The sequence below is a fragment of the Lepus europaeus genome, chromosome 20 (assembly GCF_033115175.1).
Source record: "Lepus europaeus isolate LE1 chromosome 20, mLepTim1.pri, whole genome shotgun sequence".
In the NCBI taxonomy this organism is placed as follows: Eukaryota; Metazoa; Chordata; class Mammalia; order Lagomorpha; family Leporidae; genus Lepus; species Lepus europaeus.
In genome coordinates this window covers 58,163,751-58,188,876 of record NC_084846.1, presented here as the reverse complement: position 1 = coordinate 58,188,876, position 25,126 = coordinate 58,163,751, and the positions used below count along the sequence as shown (strand labels likewise).

The 25,126-nt window shown below is 38.6% G+C and overlaps 2 protein-coding genes across 2 annotated transcripts in view; one reads left to right on the top strand and one right to left on the bottom strand.

The window, feature by feature from the left end:
• Positions 1–25,126, top strand: part of ZNF804B (zinc finger protein 804B) — a 504,210-nt gene that overhangs the window by 23,690 nt on the left and 455,394 nt on the right. The gene's annotated exons all lie outside the window — the stretch shown is intronic.
• On the bottom strand, positions 9,124–9,879 carry TEX47 (testis expressed 47). The gene has a single exon (XM_062178212.1). It carries the CDS (start codon positions 9,877–9,879, stop codon positions 9,124–9,126), a length of 756 nt encoding a protein of 251 aa, XP_062034196.1.

The following is a 25,126-nucleotide window of genomic DNA, read 5'->3' as shown; positions in this document are numbered from 1 at the left end:
TCTGCCTCTCAAATAAATAAATAAATTTTGAAAAAGTGAAGAATCTTAAAAGGGATCTTTACATCCTGAAATCTGTTCTTTATATTCACTGCTAGCAGCTCCATTTTGGTGCAGATTGTACATGTTCTGTTTCCCCCTCTACCCACTGTCACTGCTCAGCCTCCACTGCGTGGCATAGGTCACTCTTTGCAAGTCACCAAGGAGCGTCTTGGCACGAAACCTACCTTTTAGTCTTTCATGCTTCACTCTGCAGAGCCCATTGGTGTCTTTGAGCCCTGTGTCCTTTAGGAAACATTCTTTGCCTTTCGATCCCATGGTATCGACTTCAGCTGTGTTTCTTTCTCTGCTTCTTGGCAATCTAAATTAGTAAGGTTTTCTTGGGTTTCTTTGCTGGCCCATCTTCTGCTGTGGGCATATCTGAGGGTTTTGAACTGGCCTTTCTTCCCTGCTCATTCTGCATATTTGTGATGGAGGGTAGCTCCATCATCCCCGAATCCTCAGTCATCATCCATGAGGTAATATCCAAATCTTTATCTTTACCTTAAATTCATCTCCTGAGTTTCAAGGAAGTTTGTGTACTGGAGAGTTTCCACACTGATCGTTCGCAGACGCCTAAATTCAGCATATTGAACACGAAACGCCTTATGTCCATCCCTGCACAACTAGTACGCTTGCTCTTCTGGTAATGTCCTGTCTCAGGAGAGGGCACCTCCACCTGCCAGGTGTTTTGTCTTTGACTACTACCTGCTCATCACACCCTCTACTTTCAGTCAAATACCAAGTTATGTGGCAAAGCTCGACTCTGCCCATCTCTTTGTATCCCTACTGCCTTTACAAGACGATATAGGACTCTGTCTTTGTACAGACTTCCATCATCTCCCTGATTACTGTAATAGCTCCCAAACTATTGTAGCCATCTAGTCTAATTACCTAGTTCCATTTCAATTTCTTCTCCCCGATTCAAAGTGGCCCTTCTATAATGCCTGTATGATAATAGCATTTCTCTGATTAAAATGAAACTGTGTCCCATTTCTCTTGAGGTAAAATCTTGATACTTTTGTTGCTTAAATGTCTATGTAATCTGGCTCCATGCGGAATGAGCCAGCCTCATCTCATGATATCCCTTTGTACTTCAGGGCCTGCCTTCTTGAAATTCTTTCAGTTCCTTCAATACTGTGTGGTTCTTCTTGTCGTTAGGTTTTAGGATATTCCTATGCTAGGACACACACATGCGCGCGCGCACACACACACAGAAAAACCTCTGCCAGAAACATGCCCTTCCTACTCATTTTTTATTTGGCTTCTCTCTCTCTCTCTCTTTTTTTTTTTTGACAGGCAGAGTGGACAGTGAGAGAGAGAGACAAAGGTCTTCCTTTGCCATTGGTTCACCCTCCAATGGCTGCCGTGGCCAGCTCTCTGCGGCCAGCGCACCGCGCTGATCCGAAGCCAGGAGCCAGGTGCTTCTCCTGGTCTCCCATGGGGTGCAGGGCCCAAGCACTTGGGCCATCCTCCACTGCCTTCCCGGGCCACAGCAGAGAGCTGGCCTGGAAGAGGGGCAACCGGGACAGAATCCAGCGTTCCGACCAGGGGCACCGCGAGGCGGAGGATTAGCCTGTTGAGCCACGGCGCCGGCCTATTTGGCTTCTCTTTAACTTTCAGAAATCCTCATGTCTTTCTTTCTTCAAAGGTATCCCCTCACTCTCAAAACTAGGGGAAGTTAGGAAACCTTTGCAACTTTTATATCCATGATGATAGCAAATATTATGATTATTCCCTTTTATGTCTCTTGGGTGGAGAGAGACTGCATGTATACTCTCTGGGTATAAATTAAGTTTTTTTTGGTCATGATTACATCGTACCCTACATGTCTGGAAATGTACATGGCAAGTTTTCAGTGCATACTTGCTGAATTTAGTTAATTCACCAATGGATAGAAGGAGTGGGCAAGCCAGTGCAATATAGTGCCAAAAGACAGCTTCCACTTGAGTTTTCATTGCAAATGCAATAGTTAATTTATTGATGCATTTGACAAAGGGCATATGGAGCCTTTTGTGTGCCTGTGTCTTCCAGTCTTCCATGGTCTCCAATGCATGGTAATGCATATAGTAGGCAATCAAAGAATAATTCATGAATTAAAGTTCTTAATGATTTTTGTTTGATTAAAGGAAGGAAATAAGCTTAATAAGCACTGATAACTTTATTCTTGACTCCAGGGAATAGAGATATCAGGTCGAGGGGGGATGTGATGGTTAATACTAGACTTGCAGTAATACTTGGAACAGATTTTCTTCTAGTTTAGTTTAGTCTAACCTATCAAACTACTTTATTTAATTTTATTACCTAGAAGCTGTTTATTTATGTCAAAGAGTTCCTATTAGTACTACATTAGTAAAATTTTGTTTGATATTTCCGTTGTTGATACTTTTATATTCACACATGTGTTTGTATGTGCATATGTGTGTGTTTACATTACTGAGACGTCTATGCGTGTATGTGTGTATACATGTGTGTATACATATGTATATGTGTATACAGTCATAAATTGTAAGGGTGATCTTCCCCTACAAATTCAGTACTCCTTGTATGTTTCTGACCTGAAGAAAGATACCATCTTGCTGGAAAAGCTGGAAACTCCATGTGTTTGACATTTCTGTCCCTCATCACCTATGTTTATTTTCCTCCTCATTATCTCAAATTGGTACAATTGTGTCTGTTTCCACAGTCATTAGTCTAATTGAGTGTCTCCTCACCCTTGCTATTCTCCACCCAGTAATAAAACCTCATTATGCCCTACTTAAAATCTCCAGTGACTTCACATCAACACGTGGAGGAAGAATGTCTCATTCTTCATTGCTTCCTTCAACTCCCCGGTATTGCCAGACTTGCTATTTAGATGTCATAACTTAATATATAGATTCTGGCAGTTCAGTTTTCTAGCCATCTTGGTGCTAAATGGATACAGCTAGGATGGATGGTGATTGTGAAAAATATTGGTATTGCCCATGGGTGTTCTCTAATAGGGCAGGTTAGTCATTAATTCAGACATTAAACTTCCACATTTTAAGAGGAATCTCTCAATCCTATTCTCATCTGTCTGGTTGTCTAAGACTGCACAATCATTCCCATCAGACACAGTTTTCTCTAAATAGCTCTGGTCTACCTGGACATACACAGTGTGGGTGAGCAGAGGCCCTAGAAGAACTAAAATATTTGTTCAAGAGCACAGAATGAGTTAGTAGTACAATAGTGCATGACAAAGGCTATTCATCTCATTTCAGTCAATATTCTTTTTTAATTTTAATTTTGGCTAGAACATAGTATGTGCTTGAGAAATACCACTGCACAAAAAGTGAAGAATCAAAGAATTAAAATACTGTAATTTTTATTTTAATTTTAAAGACATGGAGACAGAAAACTTCCATTTGCCACTTCACTCCTTAAATGCCTGCAACAGCAGGAGCTGGGCCAGGCTGAAAGTAGGAGCCTGGACCTCAGTCTTGGTCTCCTACAAGGGAGGTACTGGAGCTATCACCTGTTACCTCCTGGGGTGTGCCTCAGCAGGAAGCTGGAATTCAAAGTGGAGCTGAGACTTGAGCCCAGGCACCCTGATACAGGGACAAGCAGTCCATGCAGAGTCTTAACCTCAGTGCCAATCATCTGTCCCTATACATTATTTTTGTTTTCATAAACCAAGTGTAGTACAGTCTGGGAAGAGGGAAGAGAAGGGGAAAGTTGAGTGAGAGAGATCCCTGAGGGGAGAGACCCCTGAGTTGACCAGAGTCAAATTTTATAAAACATAAATATGTCTCAACATTCAGAAATTTATATTCCAAAGCTTTACATTTAATATAGTTACTAAATAATGTTTTAAAAATAATTATTTTAAGACGTCATAAATATTTTGACCTATATAATTTAAGTGGCACTAAACTTCTACTTCCACAATAACCTAAGGAATGATAGGTAATAAGTGGTAGGTATTAGTGTCATCAGACATATATCTCAAAGAATAGATGTGCATGAATACTGAAATGAAGATTTGAAAAGCATAAGACATTAAACATGGATTAAACATGATATACCTTACTAGTAGAGTGGTCACATGCTCCAAGAGGAAAGAAAGATTACTTTCACCAGCAAAATGGGAAAGAGCTTCCATGGTTGGCTCAGTGCAGAGTGATACATAAATACAAAAATTTGACTGAACCACTTCTAGAATGTATTCTGGGTATTCTTCCAAATTGGAGTGAGGTAAAGTATTATGTAGCTAAAAACTGGAGGTTTTACATAAGGCTCAACCATTATATTTTGAATTTTGCAATATAAAAAGCTTCATGGCCAATAGTACAAACCTAATCAATTATGTAAGGATATTTTAATATATTGAAATTGCACAATGATATTGATAAAATAAAACTAATGTTACATAAAGGTTCTTGCAGATAGTTCAAATAAATGTTAATGAAATGCTAATGGTACAAAAACTTCCTCCCTACCCCCAATCCCATCTTTATGGCTTACAAGTTCCTGGTGGGGTGAGTGTGTGAATGAATAGTAGCAGCATCACAGGAGAATTGCTGGAATGCAGTTGGGTACCAGCTACAAGGGGGACAGGGGAGGTTCTGGAATTCTCCAGTCTTCACAAAGGAAATATAGCTTGATGTGCAGAATTTTGGTGAGTGAAGTGAGGGAGAATGTTAAAGGCAAAGAACATGGAAGTATTAGGAAATCATTAGAAAAAAAAAAAGTGAGAAAAGGGGAAAGAGCTAAGTGAGTAAGGGAGGCCTTGCAGACCACATAGCATTTTGTTATTATGCAGGAGGCGAAATGGAAGCCACGGAAGAATTTTCATTAAGATAATAACATTTATTTGGTATTCCCTATAGGACAGGATCTTTATATGATTATTTCGGGTGATACCCAGAACCCATTTTAATAGATAGAAACTTTTTACATGCTCACTTTGCCGATCAGGAACCTGAGGGGCAGAAAGTAAGAAAGTAAGTTATGGTTCTGCAGAGTTGTAGAACCTGGTTTCAGCCTAGGGGTAGAAGGTAATCCTTCCAACTGAAAATTACAGGAGAAGCAATTCTGTAAATATTCACATTTGGTTAAAAATTGATCATTTCCCATTCCAACTGCATAGCTACTTAGGAATGATTCAGATATACTCAGCCTGATTTATAACAAAAATGTCTTTTACGTTTGTGTCTGTAAAGAAACATACTAATGAAAATATTCAATGAATCTAGGGCCTAACCATTGTTACAAATTGACAATAAAGTACATAATCAAAATAAAATGTACTAATCTCAGTTTTTTAGAAAAAAATAAGAAACAGAGAGAATGGTAGAGAGGACCACTTCTTGGGCCAGCTAATACAATATTTTTCTTAAAAAAGTATGAGTTAAAATTTTTAAATAATAAGAAGGAGTGAGTTGACAGGACTAATCTGTTAAACAGTATTTATTTGTAGAGGAGTCAAGAGTTGCATAATTCGATGCAGTGAAATGGGGGGTTAGGGTTATCAACACTTGCTTTTACTGTGAGTAAATTACTTTAATATCTTTTGATCTCAGGTTCTTTATCTGCAGAACAAGGGGAGTAAATTATATATTTGATGGGTATTTTGGGGACTAGTCATGTATTTTCTTAAAATCTAAGCACTCTATTTTGTCTATAACCCATCATTTGGTATTGTGGAAATTTAAATAATTGACCACAAGGGGGAGAACTCTAATTTTATATTAAATCATTTAATACAACATGAAATAATTTGAACATATTTTTGTTATGTGAAGCTGTTAGTGCTAGGCTGTCTTGTTTTCATGTCCTGAGATTGGGGAATTCTACTACAAGTAGGTTTAACTTAATTGAAATGTGGTTTAGTGTTGTTAAAGTTATGATCAAATTATTGGACTCCAGAATCTATTTGTATTGAGCAATAATGCTTCAGGAAGGGATCTAGATGTCTCTTTTATTAAAATGAAGAATCTAGGATTTTAGAATTTACTCTCAGAGAGTTTTTCCTTTCAAATATTGATTCAGTTATTTTTAAAGACACCTACAACCTTTCTGACAGTCCTTGGTCAATTCTGAACAAGCATAAATCATAAATATGATAGTCTATTGTAAAGTGCCCCTATCAAAACAGAAGGATTAGAGGGCACCGGGCAGCTCATTTGAGTGATAATATGCTCATTAAATGCACTGATAGATGAATTTATGTCATATATTCATTGTTCTGTGAATGTTGAAATGTTACATGTTCACAGGATAGAATATTCATTTTTCTGTTTGAGTTAAGATTTGTACTCTTAAAATTCTACTTAAAGTTTTATTGTAAAAAAACAGCTTTCATGAGTTGTGAATTCCCTTATGAATCTTATTAAGGTTTAATGATTCAGGTATTTGAACTTCATCAAACTCAATAATATTTGAAAGGTATCAATACAAGATTTCTGGATTTTATCAAATAGATCCAAAATACACAGCTTAATGAGTCCTTTGTAAAGACTTTATGTTAGTGAGCTGTATAAGTACCCTAGTAATGCTTCTGTTATGAAAATGATTTGTACTTCTCCTTGGAGGTATGACCACAGATCTTCCTTTGAATGAGAAAATAAACATTCCTATGAACAAAGAATGACTATTAAAATTGCTGATCAAATTGGACTGTATATTATCTAAAGATAGTTTTGACATAACTGAAAATTAAATCTATCTTTGATTTATAAACCTCCTTCATTTGGCTGCTATAAAAGAATCACAAAATTTTTTAGCAATGATCTTGTCACTGGGAGAAGTATAATGTGAATAGATAAGTAAATATAAACTTTATAATCACTGTTTATTTTAATTACTTTCAGTTGAGACTTCATGAATTCTTTTAAAATAAAAATTACACTATAAAGTAAAATCAGCAATATTGCCATTGAGTTTTGTACTGTGTTTTCCTCCAAAAATGATTCATATGGTTAATGATTTTCTTTGGCTTGGAAAATTTGGTTTTTGTCAATTTTTATGACACCAAGAAGTATTATAAACCAATAAACGTGTGGTGGATACACACCCTAGTGGTTGCTAGCACACTGATTGGATCATTGGTAAATTTTTACATATCTGATTAACATGAAGTACATTATTGAATAAAGAATACATTATATAAAGTAGTATATATTCATACCTATTGTTCCTGCTAAATATATTTTGTTGTTCCAGACTGCTGTGCAATCGCCCAAAACTTGGTGCCTTAAATCCATGACAGTCATTTAAGTTGTTCCTGATCGTTGATTTGAGCAGGACTCAGAACAAACTGCCTCTCCTCTGTGCAGGCTCTGCAGGGCTGGCATGAAGTCCGGGGTTAAAGGAGGGCTGCAGTCCGGCATGCCCTCCTGTGCACTGAGGGACACTGTTGGTGAGAGTCTCAGCTGGGGGCCTCATCTGGAAGCTGGATGGCTCACAGCACCTGCCTTGAGCAAAGCTGAGAGCATGGTGTCTCTGTGACCTACCCTAGCAGGTCATGTGAAGTCACTCCTGGTGTACGCTGATGGTCAGGGCAGTCACACAGGTCTGCCTGATTTCATGGGGAGTGGGTTAGAAGCCCCTGTGCAATTGGAGGAATCTGTAAGTCATGTTGAAAGAAGAGTGTGTGGGGTTGATATGAGTATTGCAGTGACCCTTTGGGAAAAATGCGTTCCACCATAATTTCATATATGTAAATACATAATTTGTATCCATAAACTATACTTATGTTCACCAGGTAACTTTAGAAAGTACTTTTTCCAAATAAAATTCACCCTCCCAAAGAGACTTTTGGATTCAGTGAACATTTCTTGTTCTCTTCTTCCTTCTTGTCTTGGTTTGTTCTGTTAAATATGCTGGTCTGTCCCCAAACCACTTTTCACATCCACTGAAAGTCTCTGCCAAGGCTTTCTTCTTTGGAAAGTGTTTTCTCTGCTCTTTTTATTTATTTATTTTTTTTGGCATGGAAAATACTTACTCTCATTAATTATGTCACTAATCATTTACTATTGATGAGCCACTGTGTCTTTTTTCCTAGTTCAGAGTAAATAACCTATTGCTGAATAATATTAGGTAGTTGATATTTTCTAAATTTATACAAATGTAGAGCATTATACATTCTTTTTTCAGTGGAAGAGTTGCTTCCTGTTGTATCTAAAACATGTTGTTTCTGTTACTAAATTGAAATGAAAGGGGCCTTAAGGTTAGCTAAAAGTGAAAAATGACATTTTGTATTTAAATACATAAAGTTTGAAAGCAGGGTTGGTCTTTCCTGAAATTTGAGTTTAACATGAAGTGCTGATGCTAATTTATCTGCATAGGAGGTGCAAATTGAGATTGCTTCTTTTCCTCTAAAGAGTTTAAAAGAAAAACAATAATGAAGTATTTCTTCTATTAGATCTAAAATCTGTGTCATAAGATATTAAGGTAATTTTAGATAAATATGACAGTAGTGAAAAAAATTTGTCATTTAGTTGTTTAACAAATTAGAAATTTTGAAATCACAGAAAAAATATTAACTCTGGTAAAGGAAAATAGAGCTTGTTATAGACATTGTTTTGTAGAAGACGAATTGAGAAAATAACAAATTTGCTTATTTAATTCAGAATCGTCTGGAAGTGAGTTTTAGAAAGTGGTTGCAATAATGTCTTCTCCACACCCTGCGCTCTCCCTTAAATTGCCAACAACTCAAGGGTGGCCTTTTTCCCTTAAGTTTTGTCAGCCCCAAACACTATTGGTGCTGTGTGGTACTGGTTACTCAGTGTTAAGAAAGTGAATTGTGTTTGTTCCTTTCCATCCATCCTGTACTTTGAAAAAATTAATTTGTTCAATGAATATAAAGCTAACATTTAAGAATTCAATATGAACCTGCTAAACTCCTGTTCTTGTTAAAATAATATATTGAGCTTAATATCCAAATGGAGATATATTTCCATGCTTAGCTAAACATACTCTGTCAAGAGTAATTAAAAAACCTGTGTATATGTTGCAGTGTGCTGTTCCGCCTTTTAAAAGAGAAGAGTAACTTTAGAATTTGAAAAGACATCGTTGGGTAGCATGAATTTCCTGAGAGACAGGAGCACACTGTCACTCTCACACCTAGAAGTAGGAAGGTGCAGGCCATACTATCTCAGAATCCAAAGTGACGTGGATGGGTTTGTTGTACATGTTCATGAATTCTGCTGGGTTCATGAATTCCTTAGATTTGCACAAGTACTTTATGATTTGCTCAGGGGGGAGTAGGTCAGGTACAATTTGGTGCAAATTATCACCTAATCCTTTCGTACCCACCTTAATAGTCTTAAAGAGGTAGAGTCCTAGTTTGTGAGTGTGGGTGAGAAACTCTGTGATCACCTCTTCCAGGGTCTGTGACTGTGTCACGTCATCGAGATACATGACTGGGACCTTTACTAGTGAAATGTGCCATTGCATGAAGAGCCTCGAAGGGATGTTATGGGAGATGGCTATGATTTTCATGTCTTTGATCATAAATTCTTCATTTTGGTGGCTCAGATATTCCTCAAGAATTTGGTAGAGAGTCCCGTTGGATGACTCAAGGATGTGCAGCATGGAAGTGGGGTAGACGAGCAGCAGACCCGTCACTGCTTCTCCCAGGTGATGTTTCAGAATCGACTGGAACGCTTGTTCGTAGTACTCAGCAATGTCTGTTTTCTCTGTGTTTTCTTGTATGCTGGCCACGATGAACATCCTGTGGATGAGGAACTTCTTTAGGTGCAGTCTTTGTTTCTCCTCCTGAAGGCTCAAGTAATTGCCACGTGGAACTTGGGGCACTAAATGAGATTCCATTGGCAGAGGCTTTTGGCTCATCTTCCGTGGGTGGCCCAAGGCGGACATGATGAGTCTTCTTGATTCTTCCAGATGATTCCAAGTTTTAGCCTAGCCGATATTTACATTATCAAGATTCTTCTTGCATGATGGACTCTAATTGTTACTTATTCTGACAAAAAAAAAAAATCACAATTTGGTAAATGTTACTGGATAGAAGATACCCTTCCCAGGATTATCAGCAAGGAATATCTTTGAAAGAAAGTGTTCAAACAAAACTGAAATGCTAACATGTTTTCAAGTTTACAATGACACAACTAACAATCTTATCCCAGGAAAGAAATTGTCCAAATGTAATGCAGTGGGGATTATCGGTGTCCTTCATTTTCAAGTTCCTAAGTGGCCTTTTTGTATAATTTCTCCAATTTTTTATAAATTAAATGAGCCTGTAAAAGTAAAAATTATGTATGAGGCTAAGCCCCGGTTTCCTCAGAATGCCAAAAGTTAATAGTGTTTCTGGGATGATAATAATAAACTTCTCAAGTAAGTTTTGATTGTTTTTTCTCCCATCAGCAAATCTGAGTCACCCCCACCTCCACCCCTACCCCCACCTCTTTTTGGATGTCACAGAGATTAAATTAAAATATCCTGCTACTTCAGTTTACTCTTCTTAGGCATCTCCCGTGCTCCCCGTCAGCTTAGCATTCCTTCCGTCTCCAGGTGCTGCTTGCTCTGCCTGTCCTTGAGACACTGCGTGTCCCCATCAGGCCTCCAACTGCCAGTCCTCTGGAACTCCTGGCTGTGTGAGGTTCCAGCGTCCACAGCGAGCCGTGAATCAGAATGCCAGGGTGTTAAAGGGCCAGAGACCTTGCGACTTTCGTGTCTTAATTTAATAAAGGTAACACTGGAGGGGAAGTGAGGGCTTCCCTTCCTGAACAATTTAGTGTGAGAGTCCTGCATTTGTGAGACAGGTGGTGGACGTGGGCATATCTGTGACCTCACTTAATTGTGCTTGGCCCCCTGCCACCCACTGAGAGATCTAGATAGGGTTTCTGGTTCCTGGCTTCATCCTGGCCTAGATGTGGCTGTTGCAACCATATGGGGAGTGAACCAGTAGGTGGAAGATCAGTCTCTCTCTCCTCTCTGTATCTCTGTCTCTCTCTGTCACTTAACCTTTAGAATAGATAAAAACAAATAAAGAATCAAATTTGCTTTTTGGCAGTTTTGTATTACAGATATTGCTAACCATGCTGTGCAGCAGACACTAAAACATACTCTTCGTATCTAGATGAAGGCTTGTCCTCTGTGCATAATACCTCTCTACAGATTCTTACCCCTTCCCATTCAACTCTAATTCTGTAGATTTCACACACACACACACACACACACATTCTCTTAATACTGAGTTCACATGAGCTCTATCAGTAATTTTCAAGCAACAAGATTATAAAACATTCAATTTTTCAAGGAGTACTTTTTCTCCTTGGAGTTTATGTTATCCAAACCAGTGATCTGATTTTAATAATAGACAGTGATAGATTACCCCAGAAAGTGCAGGCTGAGTGGTGACTTAATGACTCTTTGTGTGCTAGAAAAAATGACTATTACTCCTCTGTGTGATTCAGCTCATCACTTCCTGATGTGATGTAGTCTTTCCCAAGGTGTTCATCTTGGTGCCATCCATGCCTTGGCATTGCCTAAGTCAGGGATTGTTCTCATCCTCATACTTCCTGCTGCTTTGCCAAATGTAACGATGCTGACTCCACCTTCTTTCTGGCCTTCTCTTCTCTGTCTCCTGGTTTCTAGGATACTGTACTTTTCCTAAATCTCTATTTGTGCCAGTTTCTTCTCAAACCCAACTCTGGGCGATGCTGAGGTTCTGAGTTCTTACCGATCTCCCCTTCTGCATCATGCCCAGTTACCTCAAGAGCATCTAAGTTTCTCTTTGTTGAGAGCTGCTAGGACTCTAGATCGTGTGGTTGACATAGTGGATTGGTCATGGAACTTTCCTGCACGGCTGATTTTTCATTTTTTTTTTTCTGTCTCAGATCCCAGGCCAGAATCTGTTTTTATTGTTTCAGGTTTCCTGAAGTTTATTCCCAACTCTATTCTGTTGCTAAATGTTTTACTCATTTTGAAACATGCTATGGGTTCTTTATTTCCACTACCTCTTCCTTGCCCTGGCTCTTTACTTGGGTTATGCTAAGAGTTTTCTACCCGCAGAATTTCTCTAGGTTTTGCCACATGACAGACAGCCTGGAGAGTGAGACTAAGCCACTGTCACAGTCTATTTCCTGAAGTTAGAAAAGTCCTTCCTGAATGCTAGGAGAGGGAGCTTCTGCCCTCACCAGATCTGTGGTGAGTTTGGCATTTATTTACAGTCTCCATAATGGATTAGAGTGGAGAGAATATGGGAACATGCTATAGTGTGGATTGTTACTTAACACTGAAACTGATTAAAGTCAGCAGGAGAATTCACAGGGCACTGCTACCCAGGATCTCCTTTGGAGTGCACAACTCAGCTCAGTCTTTCATACATAGCTAAGAATCTTCTCCTCCTGCTGCACAGTTTCCTTGCAAACTCAGCTGGGCACCGTTCTTCGAGAAGGCTCACTACAAGATGTACTCTCCTGCCTCAAGTGTCTTTTGGCTTTATGCATATGTTTTTTTTTTATAATAAGTATGTTACCCCCGAAGAATGGATTGGTTACCCAAGAAAATTGGGGTGGACAAAGTACTGAAGAGTTTTAAACAAGGTTTGTGACTTGTCGTTAGATTTCCAGTTTCTTCTTGAGCTCCCAAACTCTTGGGATAGATCATGAAGACTGTTCTGTTTGTTTTCTTCTGGATTTGCCTTCTCTCTCTAGGTCTGGCTAACCTGCCCTTCTTCCAGATTCCATTTTTAGGATTTCTATTTCCACAGGAGCCACAACTTTGAAGTCTTTCCACTTACCCTAAATCCTAGCATCCCCACTCTGTACAGTGCTCCCCACAGGGAGATGTGTTCTGTTTTTCTAATGTCTTGCTAAAAAGAAGCTCGATGGTTATTTTTTTCCCCTCTGTGTGTCTTGTTCCCCCTTGGTTTCATATATTTGGGTTCCTGCAATGTAAACCTAATAGAGGAGTGGTGATATTTCATCATTATAAATATATGAAATATTTATGATATCAAAGAATGAGAGTTTCTTAACAAAAACTGGTGTTGGCCTAAAAACATGAATTGCCCTTTCTGTAAGTTAAAAACAGCCTGATAGTGACACTTTTTGTGTGCTTCAAACTAATACAATTAGAAACAACCATGGAAAGTTTGATATATCTTAAAGTACCATAGATTATCCTATATCATTGTTCCATTTTCCCAATGCAATTTTTTCCCTTTATCATTAAATTTTTTTTCTTGGATTTCTTCTCCCTAGCTCCGTTGTCCTGTGGTTTTGTGAAAGGTTTAAAGGTTACTTGCCTCCTTTGCTTTCCTTTCTTCAGTCATACTCTGAAACGGTAAGAGTTAAGTTCTGACCAGAAAGGGATATAAATAGCATGCAGGTTGCAAGCTTTTTGATTGATGGGTATATGTAATTGTGTACTAATTTGAATGGATGCTTCACATTTGAATTTCCAGGTGCCACAATCCCTTGTGTTCCAACTGTTGAGGACATTTCTTTATCCCCAGAAAGCAACTCAAACAAGAGAATGCTTCTGTCTATCCAACTACATAAAGAAGCTATCCTGTTATTGCACTCAGAGTAATCGGTTTAGAATAGCTTATCCAGTTTCAAGTTTGAAGAACTGAGAAGTCACAGAACCTGAGTAGAAACTTGGGATGCTATATACTGTTTGTGGTTATTCCACCTGCCCAGCCTTGTTCTGCAGCTTGTCTCACAGTAGTATGCAGCTTGCACCTATAACTCATGTCAAGCAGGGCACATTTCTCTTCTTGATGTTCTTTATGCTCTGACTGTATTCTCCAGAACCAACTGCTTCTGAATAAACATACTCCCATGTCCTTTTGTTTTTGAAAGACAGAAAGGATTCAAATGGTTATCACTTATTATCTACTGGGTAGCATACACCAGATACTCTTACATGCACTGACTAATTTAATCTTTAAAACAATCCTAAATAGTTGACAGAAATTTGTCTGCAGTTGTTAAAGAGGAAACCAAATTACGGAGTATCTCAGGACTTTGAATGGAATTCGGAACTCCTCTGCCAGACTCCCAGTTGTGTCTGTGTAAGGTAAAGTAACTTATCCCTCTTTCTATCCGTGAGCCCTGAGCCACTTTTCTCTTGTCTGTGACATGATGGTTCCTCTCCAAATGGAGAGTACCTTATGTTTGGATAAAGAAATGTAAAGGAGAAGTCCCACAGGGTAACCATGATTCAACAAAATTCATCTACAGTTATTGTCTGCTCCTTCATCTTGGATTCATTGAGGCTTTGGTGATGGCATGGGCAGTGTAAAAGACGTGAACTTGTATAACGCTTGGTCCCTGGTTTCAGAGCTTAGAGTGCAGTTGGAGCACAAAATGTTGATGAGTCAGAGTTGCCCTTGAGATATGACATGGAAAAAACAACACATACCATATGGATGATACTCAGTGCTTTATTAAAACCACTGTAGAAGTGGGATCTGAATTACCTGTGGAAGCCTAGTGGAAAGAGTCCTCATGTTAATTTGCTGTTCCCACAAACAGGGCTGGGCAGTGGCTCTGTAAATGTTTCTTGATTTCACTCATGTAGGACGTTTGTGTCTTGACTGAACTTATTTTCTACCTGGAATTCAAGACCCATTTTAATCTCACCTGTGCTCTCATACTAGAGAAAGAGAACATGTGCCAGAGAAAAAGGTGGACTCTGCATTTCAGCATATCTGTGTGATCAGCCTAAGAAAATTAATGGTCTAAATACACAGCTAACAACTTGTATGGAATCTCTCATTATGAGCATATCTCTCATATGAGGCTCTGTCAAAATGTTCATGATGCAATAGAATTAAAAGATATTTGTTAGTGCAAAAATTTTTGAAGTCCATGCATAGTTATTTTAAGGATTTTATTCATTTGAAAGAGTTACAGAGAGAGGGAGAGGGAAAAAGGGGTTGGGGGAGAGAGAGACATCAAGAGATCTTCCATTCACTGGTTCACTCCCCAAAGGGCCACAATGGCCTGGGCTGGGCTAGGCCAAAGCCAGGAATAAGAGCTTCCTCTGGGTCTCCCACATGAGTGCAGGCACCCAGCACTTGAGGCAGCTTTCTCTGCTTTCCCAAGCACAGTAGCAGGGAGCTAGATCAGAAGTGGAGCAGCTGTGGTCTATATGGGATGCTGGCATCACAGGTGGCAACTTAACCTGCTGTGCCACAGACCAGCCCAGTAGTAAAATTTCAATTCCAACAGTAACATAGGTATATGATTTGTAGAAAGATGCACCAAACATGGAGTTTTTTTTATGAATCAGATATTCTATTTACATGTGAAAATTTTAATTGTTAGTGGATTTTAAGGTTTTCATGATTATGTTGAGTACAGAATTGCAGAGAAGTACGCTAATAAATGAACATTGAACCCTTAAACACAAAATGTTGGAACATTGAAAACTGGCTTCAGGAATGAGTGTTTAAGCAGGGTGGTCAAAATTAGATAGGATTTGTGTGTTTGGGAAAGGCAAAAATGAGATTGTGGAGGGAACAGATTGAAATCTTGAAGCATAAAGAGCGTAGGGCATGTGTTACAGTCCTGAGAAATGCAGTTCTTCACGAAGAAAATGGCAATAGTCTGTTTCAGCTGCAAAAATAGTCCTCCAGCCACAGAAACCTCAGTTTTGTTGAATCGCAGATTCCTGGGCTCTAGCCCTAAAATTTCTAAATAGGTTTCGAGTGAGGGCCTTGATGTTGCACTGTTGACAGATGTTCTCCTGGTTTCTAGCTCACTTTAAGGAAGACTTGAAACTTGCAATGATGTCAGTTCTGTTCATTAAAATCATCTGGTGGAGAATTCCATAAAAAAGCAATTCCTGGTATTTAATTTACCTGGAATGGAGCTCTAGGATATACATTTGTTACAAATCCACAGGTGATTCTAAGTGTAGGCAGGTATAAAATTGTTGGCCTGGGCTACGGGTGCATGGAGGGAAGTCGTTGCAAAGGGGAAACAGTTTGTGGAGGACTCGGATGTTGTTGGGGGTTTGAATTCACTCTGAGAGCAGTGGAGGAACCCTGGAATTTTCCGAGTGCCTGTAACCAAAAATGCATTTAAGGAAGTTGCCTGTGACATGCAAAGGAATTGGAGAAGTATACCAGAGGCACCGGGAACCCTTTAAACATTCTGCAGTTGGTAAGTGCTAGTACCTTCTGATAATTGAAGAGTAAATCCGCTCAAGTTTTGGGAAAGTAGTTTGAGCTTAAACATTTTCTACTCTTTGTCTAATGCCTTTTCTAGATACTTATGATAGAGAAAATTACTGAGAAACATTGTAATGTGAAGATGGTTACTATAGGAATTAAAAGAGATCTTGGAAAAAATGGATACACGAATTAAGAAATGATATGATAGTCTTGAAATTATATTTGAAGACTATTTTGAAGGCATGGGCAAAGTTAACTCTAAAGCAAATAATATACAAATGTATATGTGGCATGTGAATCCAATTTTCTTTTAAAAGGTTGTAGGCATCAGAAAGGAGAGAAATCTAGTTAATTGTTAACATAAGTGGAATTTGGGGATGATATGTGTTTTGAATTTGACAAGTTTTGTAGATGAGTATGCTACTATTTGTCCAGAAGAAAATTAATGTTAAAACCCAAGGCTGTGGCCATGGTTTGGTGAAAGGTGGTGAATGTGTTTCTCTAAGTCTGGAATGATGGGAAGAACTTGTTAAATGGTTGCTCGTGGATCAGGCTGACTTAGGAGCTACTGGGAAAGAGGTAAGATAGGAAGATAGACTCCGACAGTGGAGCAGTTACCGACACAGCTCAGGAAACTAGGCCCAGAAAATCTTTCATACTTTTGAGAGGTAGGTGTGTCTTTAAAAGTTGTAACCAGTATTTAGAATTAGACTTGTAGGATTGATTTTCTGCTTTGTTGGCAGACAGGGGCGCTTCAATGATGGATCTCGTTCCCACACATGGTGCTCGTTAGGTCAGCTGATAGAAACACAACCTTAAGATAGCTTTTCATGATTTGAGACCGCTGAGTAATAGCAATACTCTCAGCTGTGGGAGTGCCACTGTTATAGTATGGTTACTGTTCCAGGAGAGTGCCTAGGCTAAGCTTGCTTGAGCTCCATGTGCCAAAATATAATCGTGTTGTGTCTCTTTGAATTGAGAGGGGGGCTTACACAGCCACAGATTCTAAAGTTTGGCTAAAATAATTATAAGATTTTCACACCTAACCCAATTGTCTGGTTAATAGGAAGACTTCTTTGGAAATATTTGATATTCTTGATGAATTTTTCAACTGGTATATTACTTCCACTAATCAGTTGCGCCACACTCAGAAATACAACTGTTAAACAAGGTGAATAACAGCCCAAGTATGAAAGCAACATTCTCAAAGTCACATACTAATGTTTCAGGGTCAAATATTAAAATAGTTTGGGTCACGCACTCCTTAGAATTAGCAATTCTTTGAACCAAACACTTTGGAATATTGACTGTACTTACTGTGGGGTTAAATTTGTTTGTGATAATTAAGCAGTTTGGCTTTGAAGTAGGCCATGTTTCTCTGATCATGGCTTGATGAGAATGGTAAGTTTTTATCACAAACAGCTGAAAGTGTAGGCGTGCTTTCATGTTTGGCAGTTTTGTGGAACCTTTTCGAAGGCAGAGAAATAGCTCAGCCTAGGCAGTGCATCTGTTTACCAAGAACTCACCTCACGTGAGTATGTGCGTGTGTGTATGTATGTATATATAGGAGGAGAGATTATACTTTGGACTTTGCAATAAGGCAGCATTGCAGTAAGAAAACTTAGTTCTAAGCCTGCGTTTCTGTTTGGTCAAGAGTCAATTTTGGATCTCGGGCTCAAAGGACTGTGAGAGGTGATTCTGAATGTGTAGAGGTTGAGGCAGTGGTGTGACCTGGGTTTGCTCACTCACTGCTGCTTGCTAGAAATTTGCCTCCAGTGATCTCTTTGAGGACCAAAAACAGTTTTCTATCTATTTTTCAGTGAGGTCATTCTCTAAGACCTCTGCCTTGTGAAAAAAGCAAAGACCCTTCTTGTCATCTTGACTGTATCAGAATGCAAGTGCAGGTCTCTGGCCTTCATCCTCTCTGCCTTTAAGGAGTGGTTTGCTTTGTGACTAAAAGATAAAGGGTAAATCCATATTTTGATTGCAAATTGTATGCTATAGTTTACTATGAAAAAGCTAGTCTTCAGAACTAGGGAAATACTTTTAGCGGATGCCTAAAGTAGACTGCTGCTCTGCAGATGAAGAAAAATTATCCTCGGGCTATGATTTCTGTTTTCTGTTGTGACTAATTGGTTTTCAGTGGCATGCTTTACTATTTTATGACTGAGCAGTTTTTGTATAGTGTGAGATAAAGGTGAGAAAATAATTTTATGTTCTGAAAAGTAAAATTAAATAGGAATGCTTTGTGATACTTGAGTAAGAATGATCCTTCTGAGTACTCTGTATCCTCTGAGTGGATAGAGTTGATGCTCCAATGTCTGGGAAATGCATCTGTGTGTCTGAAGCCAGAATCTATTTATCTGAAATTAATCATTTTTCTGAGTAGGCAGGTGATAATAGAGATGCTAGATGCCAGTGTCTTTTTATTCATGGCACAGCTAGAACTGGAGCTTTCTTGTATTGGTGAGAGCTGTACAATATGGAGAATCTCAAGCTGTAAGTCTTTGGTAAAATTATGGATTGCATTTTAAGAGCTTTCAGCATTATTTTTGGGTTTAGAGTCAGTAAATAACTTAACAAAAATAAATCCTCGTGTGCCATTAAGTCTGTTTTACCTTTCTGTGCTGAGGAGGCGATGAGCAAGGTGTTCTAAATATGTCAGCAAGTTTTCTCCCTCACTGTGAAATTGTCTAGTCAAAGGAATCCCTACAACTAAACTGCTAGGGCTCCTGGGTGTAGGGTCTGTGCTGTCAGTGCAGGCAATAGCGAAAAGGCTGATGGGTGGCTCAGAGGAAGTGAACAGCATTGGAGGCTGGGCAATCATAAGCTTACACTTAAATATACTTTCTTCAGCTCTCTGGAAAGTGATGGTGGAGCTGCTCTGATCTGGTCTCCTTTTAAAGAGGTAGAGCCTGTTTCCAAGGCTTTGTCAGTAAGTGCTACAAGAATATTGCCAGATTGCCAATTGGAAGGCAGGTTAGCCCACAAGAAGATGGTAAGGGTTTCCTCACTTCCAGTGTGCCCCAGGGTTAACCATTTTCTCATTCCTACCTTCTATCTCCTGAATATATGTGGACACATAAATATTTGCCACTGGAAAGACTAGATTGTAAGCAGTAAGATATCCAAAATTCAGTGAAGTGATACATGAATATATAGGAATTGTGGTCTTAATGGAATCTAGCAGTGAATTGATATGTTAGATGTAATTAAGTGGAACAGTTAATAGCATGAAATCTAACTTAAAAATTAAGACTGGGGCAGGCATTTGCTTAACAGTGTAGGTGCCCACATCCCACATAGGAGTCCCTGTGTTCTGTGCCCATGGTTCCTGACTCCTGCTTCTTGGCGGTGTGCATCCTGGGAAGTGGCAGGTGATAGCTCAGGTACTGTGGTTCCTTCCACCCGTGTGGGAGACCTGGATTTTGTTCTGAGCTCCTGGTTTGATTCTTGCCCAGACTCAACCCATTGTGGGCATTTGGGGAGTAAACCATCAGAGAAACATAGAAGGGAGCACATCCTCTCTCTCTTCCTTTCTCCCTCTTTCCCTAAAATTAATTAATTTAAAAATTAGCTAACGATGTAAGTCTGGAATACAGCCTATGTGGTTTCTAAGAGTTATGAACTCAATCTTTGGTAAATTCTGAGGTCCCTTGGTAGCATTGCCTAATGTCCAGATGCAACTTGGTTGAAAGCCTTAACTGGCTTAGAAGAAACCTCGAACCTTTTCACGGGGATAACACTCTTCCCTTCATAGATAAAAACCTTTTAACTCTGGAAAATTAGTGATTTACAGAAGTATGCAGGTGAACTAAATTTTGGCAGCAATATATTTGTGTAAACAGGAGATGTGAATACCTGATGTTTTAAGGATTTCTAGTAAGAGAATCTGCCTTAGTAAATAACAGGTTAAACTTTTAATTCCATCTAAAAATGTATAACTGAATATTCAGATCTGTTATTTTAAATTGAAACCTCATCAAATTTTGACAGTATTGTAATATGTAAGACTTCATGGATATATACAAAATCATATAGGTCCATCAAATGGATAGATCTTTGATCTATTTTTTTAACTTTAATAAACATAAATTTCCAAAAAAACAGCTTTTGGATTATAGCAGCTCCCCCCCATAACCTCCCTCCCATCCACAACCATCCCATCTCCCGCTCCCTCTCCCCTCCCATTCACATCAAGATTCATTTTCAATTCTCTTTATATACAGAAGATCAATTTAGTATATACTAAGTAAAGATTTCAACAGTTTGCACCCACACAGAAACACAAGTATAAAATACAGTTTGAGTACTAGTTATTCCATTAATTCACATAGTATAACACCTTAAAAACAGAGATCCTACATGGGAAGTAAGTGCACAGTGACTCCCGTTGTTGCTTTAACAGTTGAGACTCTTGTTTATGGCATCAGTAATCACCCGAGCTGCTAAGGCTATGGAAGCCTTTTCAGTTTCGATCTTATTTAAACAAGGCCATAGTCAAAGTGGAAGCTCTCTCCTCCCTTCAGAGAAAGGTACCTCCTTCTTTGATGGCCCCATTCTTTCCACTGGGATCTCACTCACAGAGATCTTTAATTTAGGGTTTGGTTTGTTGTTGTTGTTTTTTTTTTTTTTTTTTTTTTTTGCCACAGTGTCTTGGCTTTCCATGCCTGAAATACTTTCATGGGCTTTTTAGACAGATCTGAATGCCTTAAGGGCTGATTCTGAGGCCATAGTGCTGTGTTTAGGACATCTGCCATTCTATGAGTCTGCTGTGTATTGTAATATGTAACACTTTATGGATGTATACAAAATCATATAGGTCCATCAAATGGATAGATCTGTCTATTTTCTAATCTATTTTATTTGTCAGTAGGACAGTATGTAAAGAGAGTACATTTTAAAGTAAGAAACTTCTTAAAGGATTTATTTGAAAGGCAGAGTGGCAGGGAGAAATGTGGATCTTGCATCTTCTGGCTCACTCCCAAATGGCTGCAAATGGTCATTGGACCAAGGCCAAAACCAAGGGCCTGGGACTCCCACGTAGGTGGTGGGGTCCCAAGAATTTGGGCCATTTTCTGCTGCTTTCCTAGGAGTATAAGCAGGGAGCTGGGTCAGAAGTGGAGCAGCTGGAACTGAAGGCTGCACTCTGATATGGGATGCTGGCGTCACAGGTGGCAGCTACCTGCTGCACCATAACACCAGCCCCAAGGAGGGAATTTTTTTGAAGTAGGTCAGTGATCAGTTGCAATTATCTTATAAGGTACTATTAAAATATGCTAGACTAATATTTTATAAGTTGATGGTAAAATGTAAAGGTAAGTTAGGTGTTTGAATTTACAATCTTAATAAGTTGAATATTAAGATTTTAAATCAAAATAAACCTGCAGATGATCTTTGACATTCATAAAAGGTTCTCTCAAGGACCGGGGCATGCTTTTTATTGACTGTATTGATTTGTAATCTCTCCTATCAGAATATGAGGAGATAGCAGCCAGCGCGGTCAGAGTGAATGCCTCCTGCCCTTGTGTTCCGGGCCTCCCAGCACTGTGGCTGCCCCAGGGCTGGTGGCAGTGGGGGCTGACTGTCTTCAATACCAGCAGTCAGCCCGTTCTCTCTGAGATGCAAGCTAAGCAGACAGAGAGCAAATGGAGAGGCTGCTCCCATGTACACCTTTCCATTCCTATATTATTTTGTATGACACATATGATGAGCACTTACTATAGAAAATTTAGAAAACAAAGATAAGCAAATGAAAATCAGACTGACTTCAGTCTCCAGAGAAATGATTTCTACCACACGCTGTGGTTTTCTTCTGTAATTACAACTGTGTGTAGGATGTGTTCAGTTTTACACATGGGGAGTCTGAGCTAATGTGTCTCTGATGTTACTTGCCTTACACATGCATGCTTTTTTTTTTTTTTTTTGCTTTGTACTATAGTTAGGATTTTCTACATTGTTTTTGCCGTTGACCAACATATTATGAATGTCTTTTATTAATAAAAAATACAACTGAATAGTCAAAGTATGAAGTATATTTAAAACTGTAAAAATTCATAAACTATTACTAAAGTGTCAGCTGTAAATTGATAGCATTACAGTTGCAGAGATTCAAATCTTTTTTAAGTTTTTTTTTATTTATTTGAAAGAGTTACACAGAGAGAGAAGGAGAGGCAGAGAGAGACTCAATCCACTGGTTCACTTCCCAGTTGGCCGCAACAGCTGGAGCTGTGCCAATCCGAATCCAGGAGCTTCTCCTAGGTCTCCCACGTAGTTGCAGGGGCCCAAGGACTTGAGCCATCTTCCACTGTTTTTCCAGGCCATAGCAGAGCTGAATGGGAAGTGGAGCAGCTGGGACTTGAACCGGTGCCCACATGGGATGCCGGCACTGCAGGTGGTGGCTTTGCCTGCTATGCCACACTGCTGGCCCCACAGGTAGACTTCATTAATCAGTCCCCTGCTTGTTGGTGCTTTAAATTCTTTCTTTTTATTAAAATAAGCAACTATTTATGAACATACATGAGTCTAATTTTTAATTCATTTCATGATTTATTTAAACTAATTCTGTGTATTTAATATTTGGAAAATGGTTATGTATTTTGGGTTTTGACAATGACTATCAAGATACCTTACAGAAAGATGAAACCGTTTGTCTAAGAGTTGTATCATAGTTGGATTCTGAATTTATGAAATTCTGAATCAGTTGATCGAAATTACTAATATATGATTGGGAAAAGTGAGAAACCTCAGAAAATAGAATGTTATATCTTAGGAAGTTTTAAAAAAACCATTAAAAATAAAGACTGATACAAATTTTGTTTTCAGAAAGAGTTGGCTTTAAGGTCCAAGGTGCTCTTGTATTATGACCAAATCTAGAAAGACCTTATCTTTAGGTTAAAGTTGTGTATTGTTATTGTCAGAAATATCAATTTGAGAACCCTTTGAGTGACATACACCACAATACATACTAATTTTTTGCTGATATATTCTCATATATACTGAGACTCTCTCCATCTCTTAACTACTTCTACTAAACTTAAATTGGTACAGCCTTTTTTTTTTTTAACTCAACAAAAATAGATTTCATGGTATTATAAGTAAGTATTGGAGACCAACCAATGATCCATGCCTGTGAGTCCAAAGAAGATTAACCTTCATCCATTTCAAAAGAAAGTAACATGTATCCATTTCAAAAACGGTTATTTTCTTTAAAACTTCCAGTAATACATTGTACATAAAGGATATTAAAAATAAGTGAAATTTTTACCTTTTAGGATGACTACTATAAGAACCCAGAAAATAACAAAATGATGACAATGTGGAAAAATTGGAAGCTTTGTGCACTGTGGGGTTTGTAACATGGTGCAGCCACCATGGATATAACAAGATAGCGTTTTTACAAAAGATTAAAAATAGAATTACTGTAGAATCCTCCATCTCCATTCTGGATATGTATGAAAAGCACCAGAGTCTTAAAGAGATATTTGCTGATCTGTGTCCCCAGCAGCACCACTCACAGTACCTGCCCACTGAGGGATGAACGGATCTACAAAACTAGAGACACACAATGGCATTATTTTGCCTTAAAAGGAAGGAAATTTTGTCACACTCTGCAACATAAATGAAGCAAGAACATTTTGCTAAGTGAACTGACACAATCACAAAGACAAATATGAACTAGTGAATTGTATATGGTGTCACTTTTATCTCAGTAACAAAAACTCTAAAAAGAGAAGTGTTTCCCACAAATCTATCATGTGGAATTAAAAAAAAAAAACTTCATTTCTCCTGTGAAAATGTTATTAAATATTTTAAAATGTAAATTTATTATTTACTGTATTTCCTTATCTGAACTAAAATTTCTTAGTGTAGTTGATTTGCACAGGGTAAGTTCATTTTTGGTATAAAATATTCGTTGCTTACTGATCTGAGTCCATTTTCTTTTGTAGAAATTGAGCATAATCAAATATAGGTTGAACAAAAACTAGGCAAAATCTTATTGCATTTAAATATCAAATGAAATATAATCTTTGAAGTTAAATTCTATCAAATTTAGATTGTAAGTTGGTAATATTCTCAAGGCCCACATATATTTATATATTATTTACAGCACATTTTATCAAAGATATTAAATGAATTATTTCATTGTCTACGAGGTGGTCCTCAAAAAAAATAGAAGAAAAAGTGTATTATGAAAAAGTATGCATGCATTTCAGTTCTTTTGTACCAAAATATGCTTCTCTTTGAATTCCGTTTTCTAAGGAATTTTTTAAAAATGTGTTTTGATTTATTTGAAAGCTAGAGTGGCAGAGAGAGAGAGAGATCCTCTAACGACAGTGATTTACTCCCCAAATGCCCACAATAGCCAAGAGTGAGCCAGGTCAGATTAGAAGCCTGAAACTATTCTGACCTCCTACGTGAGTGATAAGGACTCAAGTAAGGAGCCAGCATCTGCCTCCTAGCTGAGACTTGAACCAAGACTTGAACCAATATGGGGTGTAGGCAACTTAACCCACTGTATCACAGCGCCTGCCTCTCCCATGAACTTTGTGAAGCTCATTTGTATGCCTGCTCTAAGACTCTGAGCAAGATCGGACAAGCATGGGGCAGGCATTGTGGTGCAGGGAGGTAAGCTGTTGCAAGTGATTTTCACAGCTTGTATTGGAGTGTGGTCGAAGTCCAGGCTACTCCACTCTGATCCAGCGAACTGCTAGTGTGCCTGGAGAGGCAGCTGGTGATGTTCCAACTGCTGGTTTGTTGCCACTCAAATAGGAGACCCAAGATGGTTTTCTGGTCTCCTGGCTTTGGTTTGGCCTAGCTCTGGCTGTTGTGGGCTTTAGGAGAATGAACCAGCAGGTGGAGATATTTCTCTCTCTCTCTCTCTCTCTCTCTCTCTCTCTCTCTCTCTCCCCCCCCCCCTCTCCTTTCTCACTAGCACTCTGCCTTTCAAATAAACAAAAAGTAAAAATATTTTTT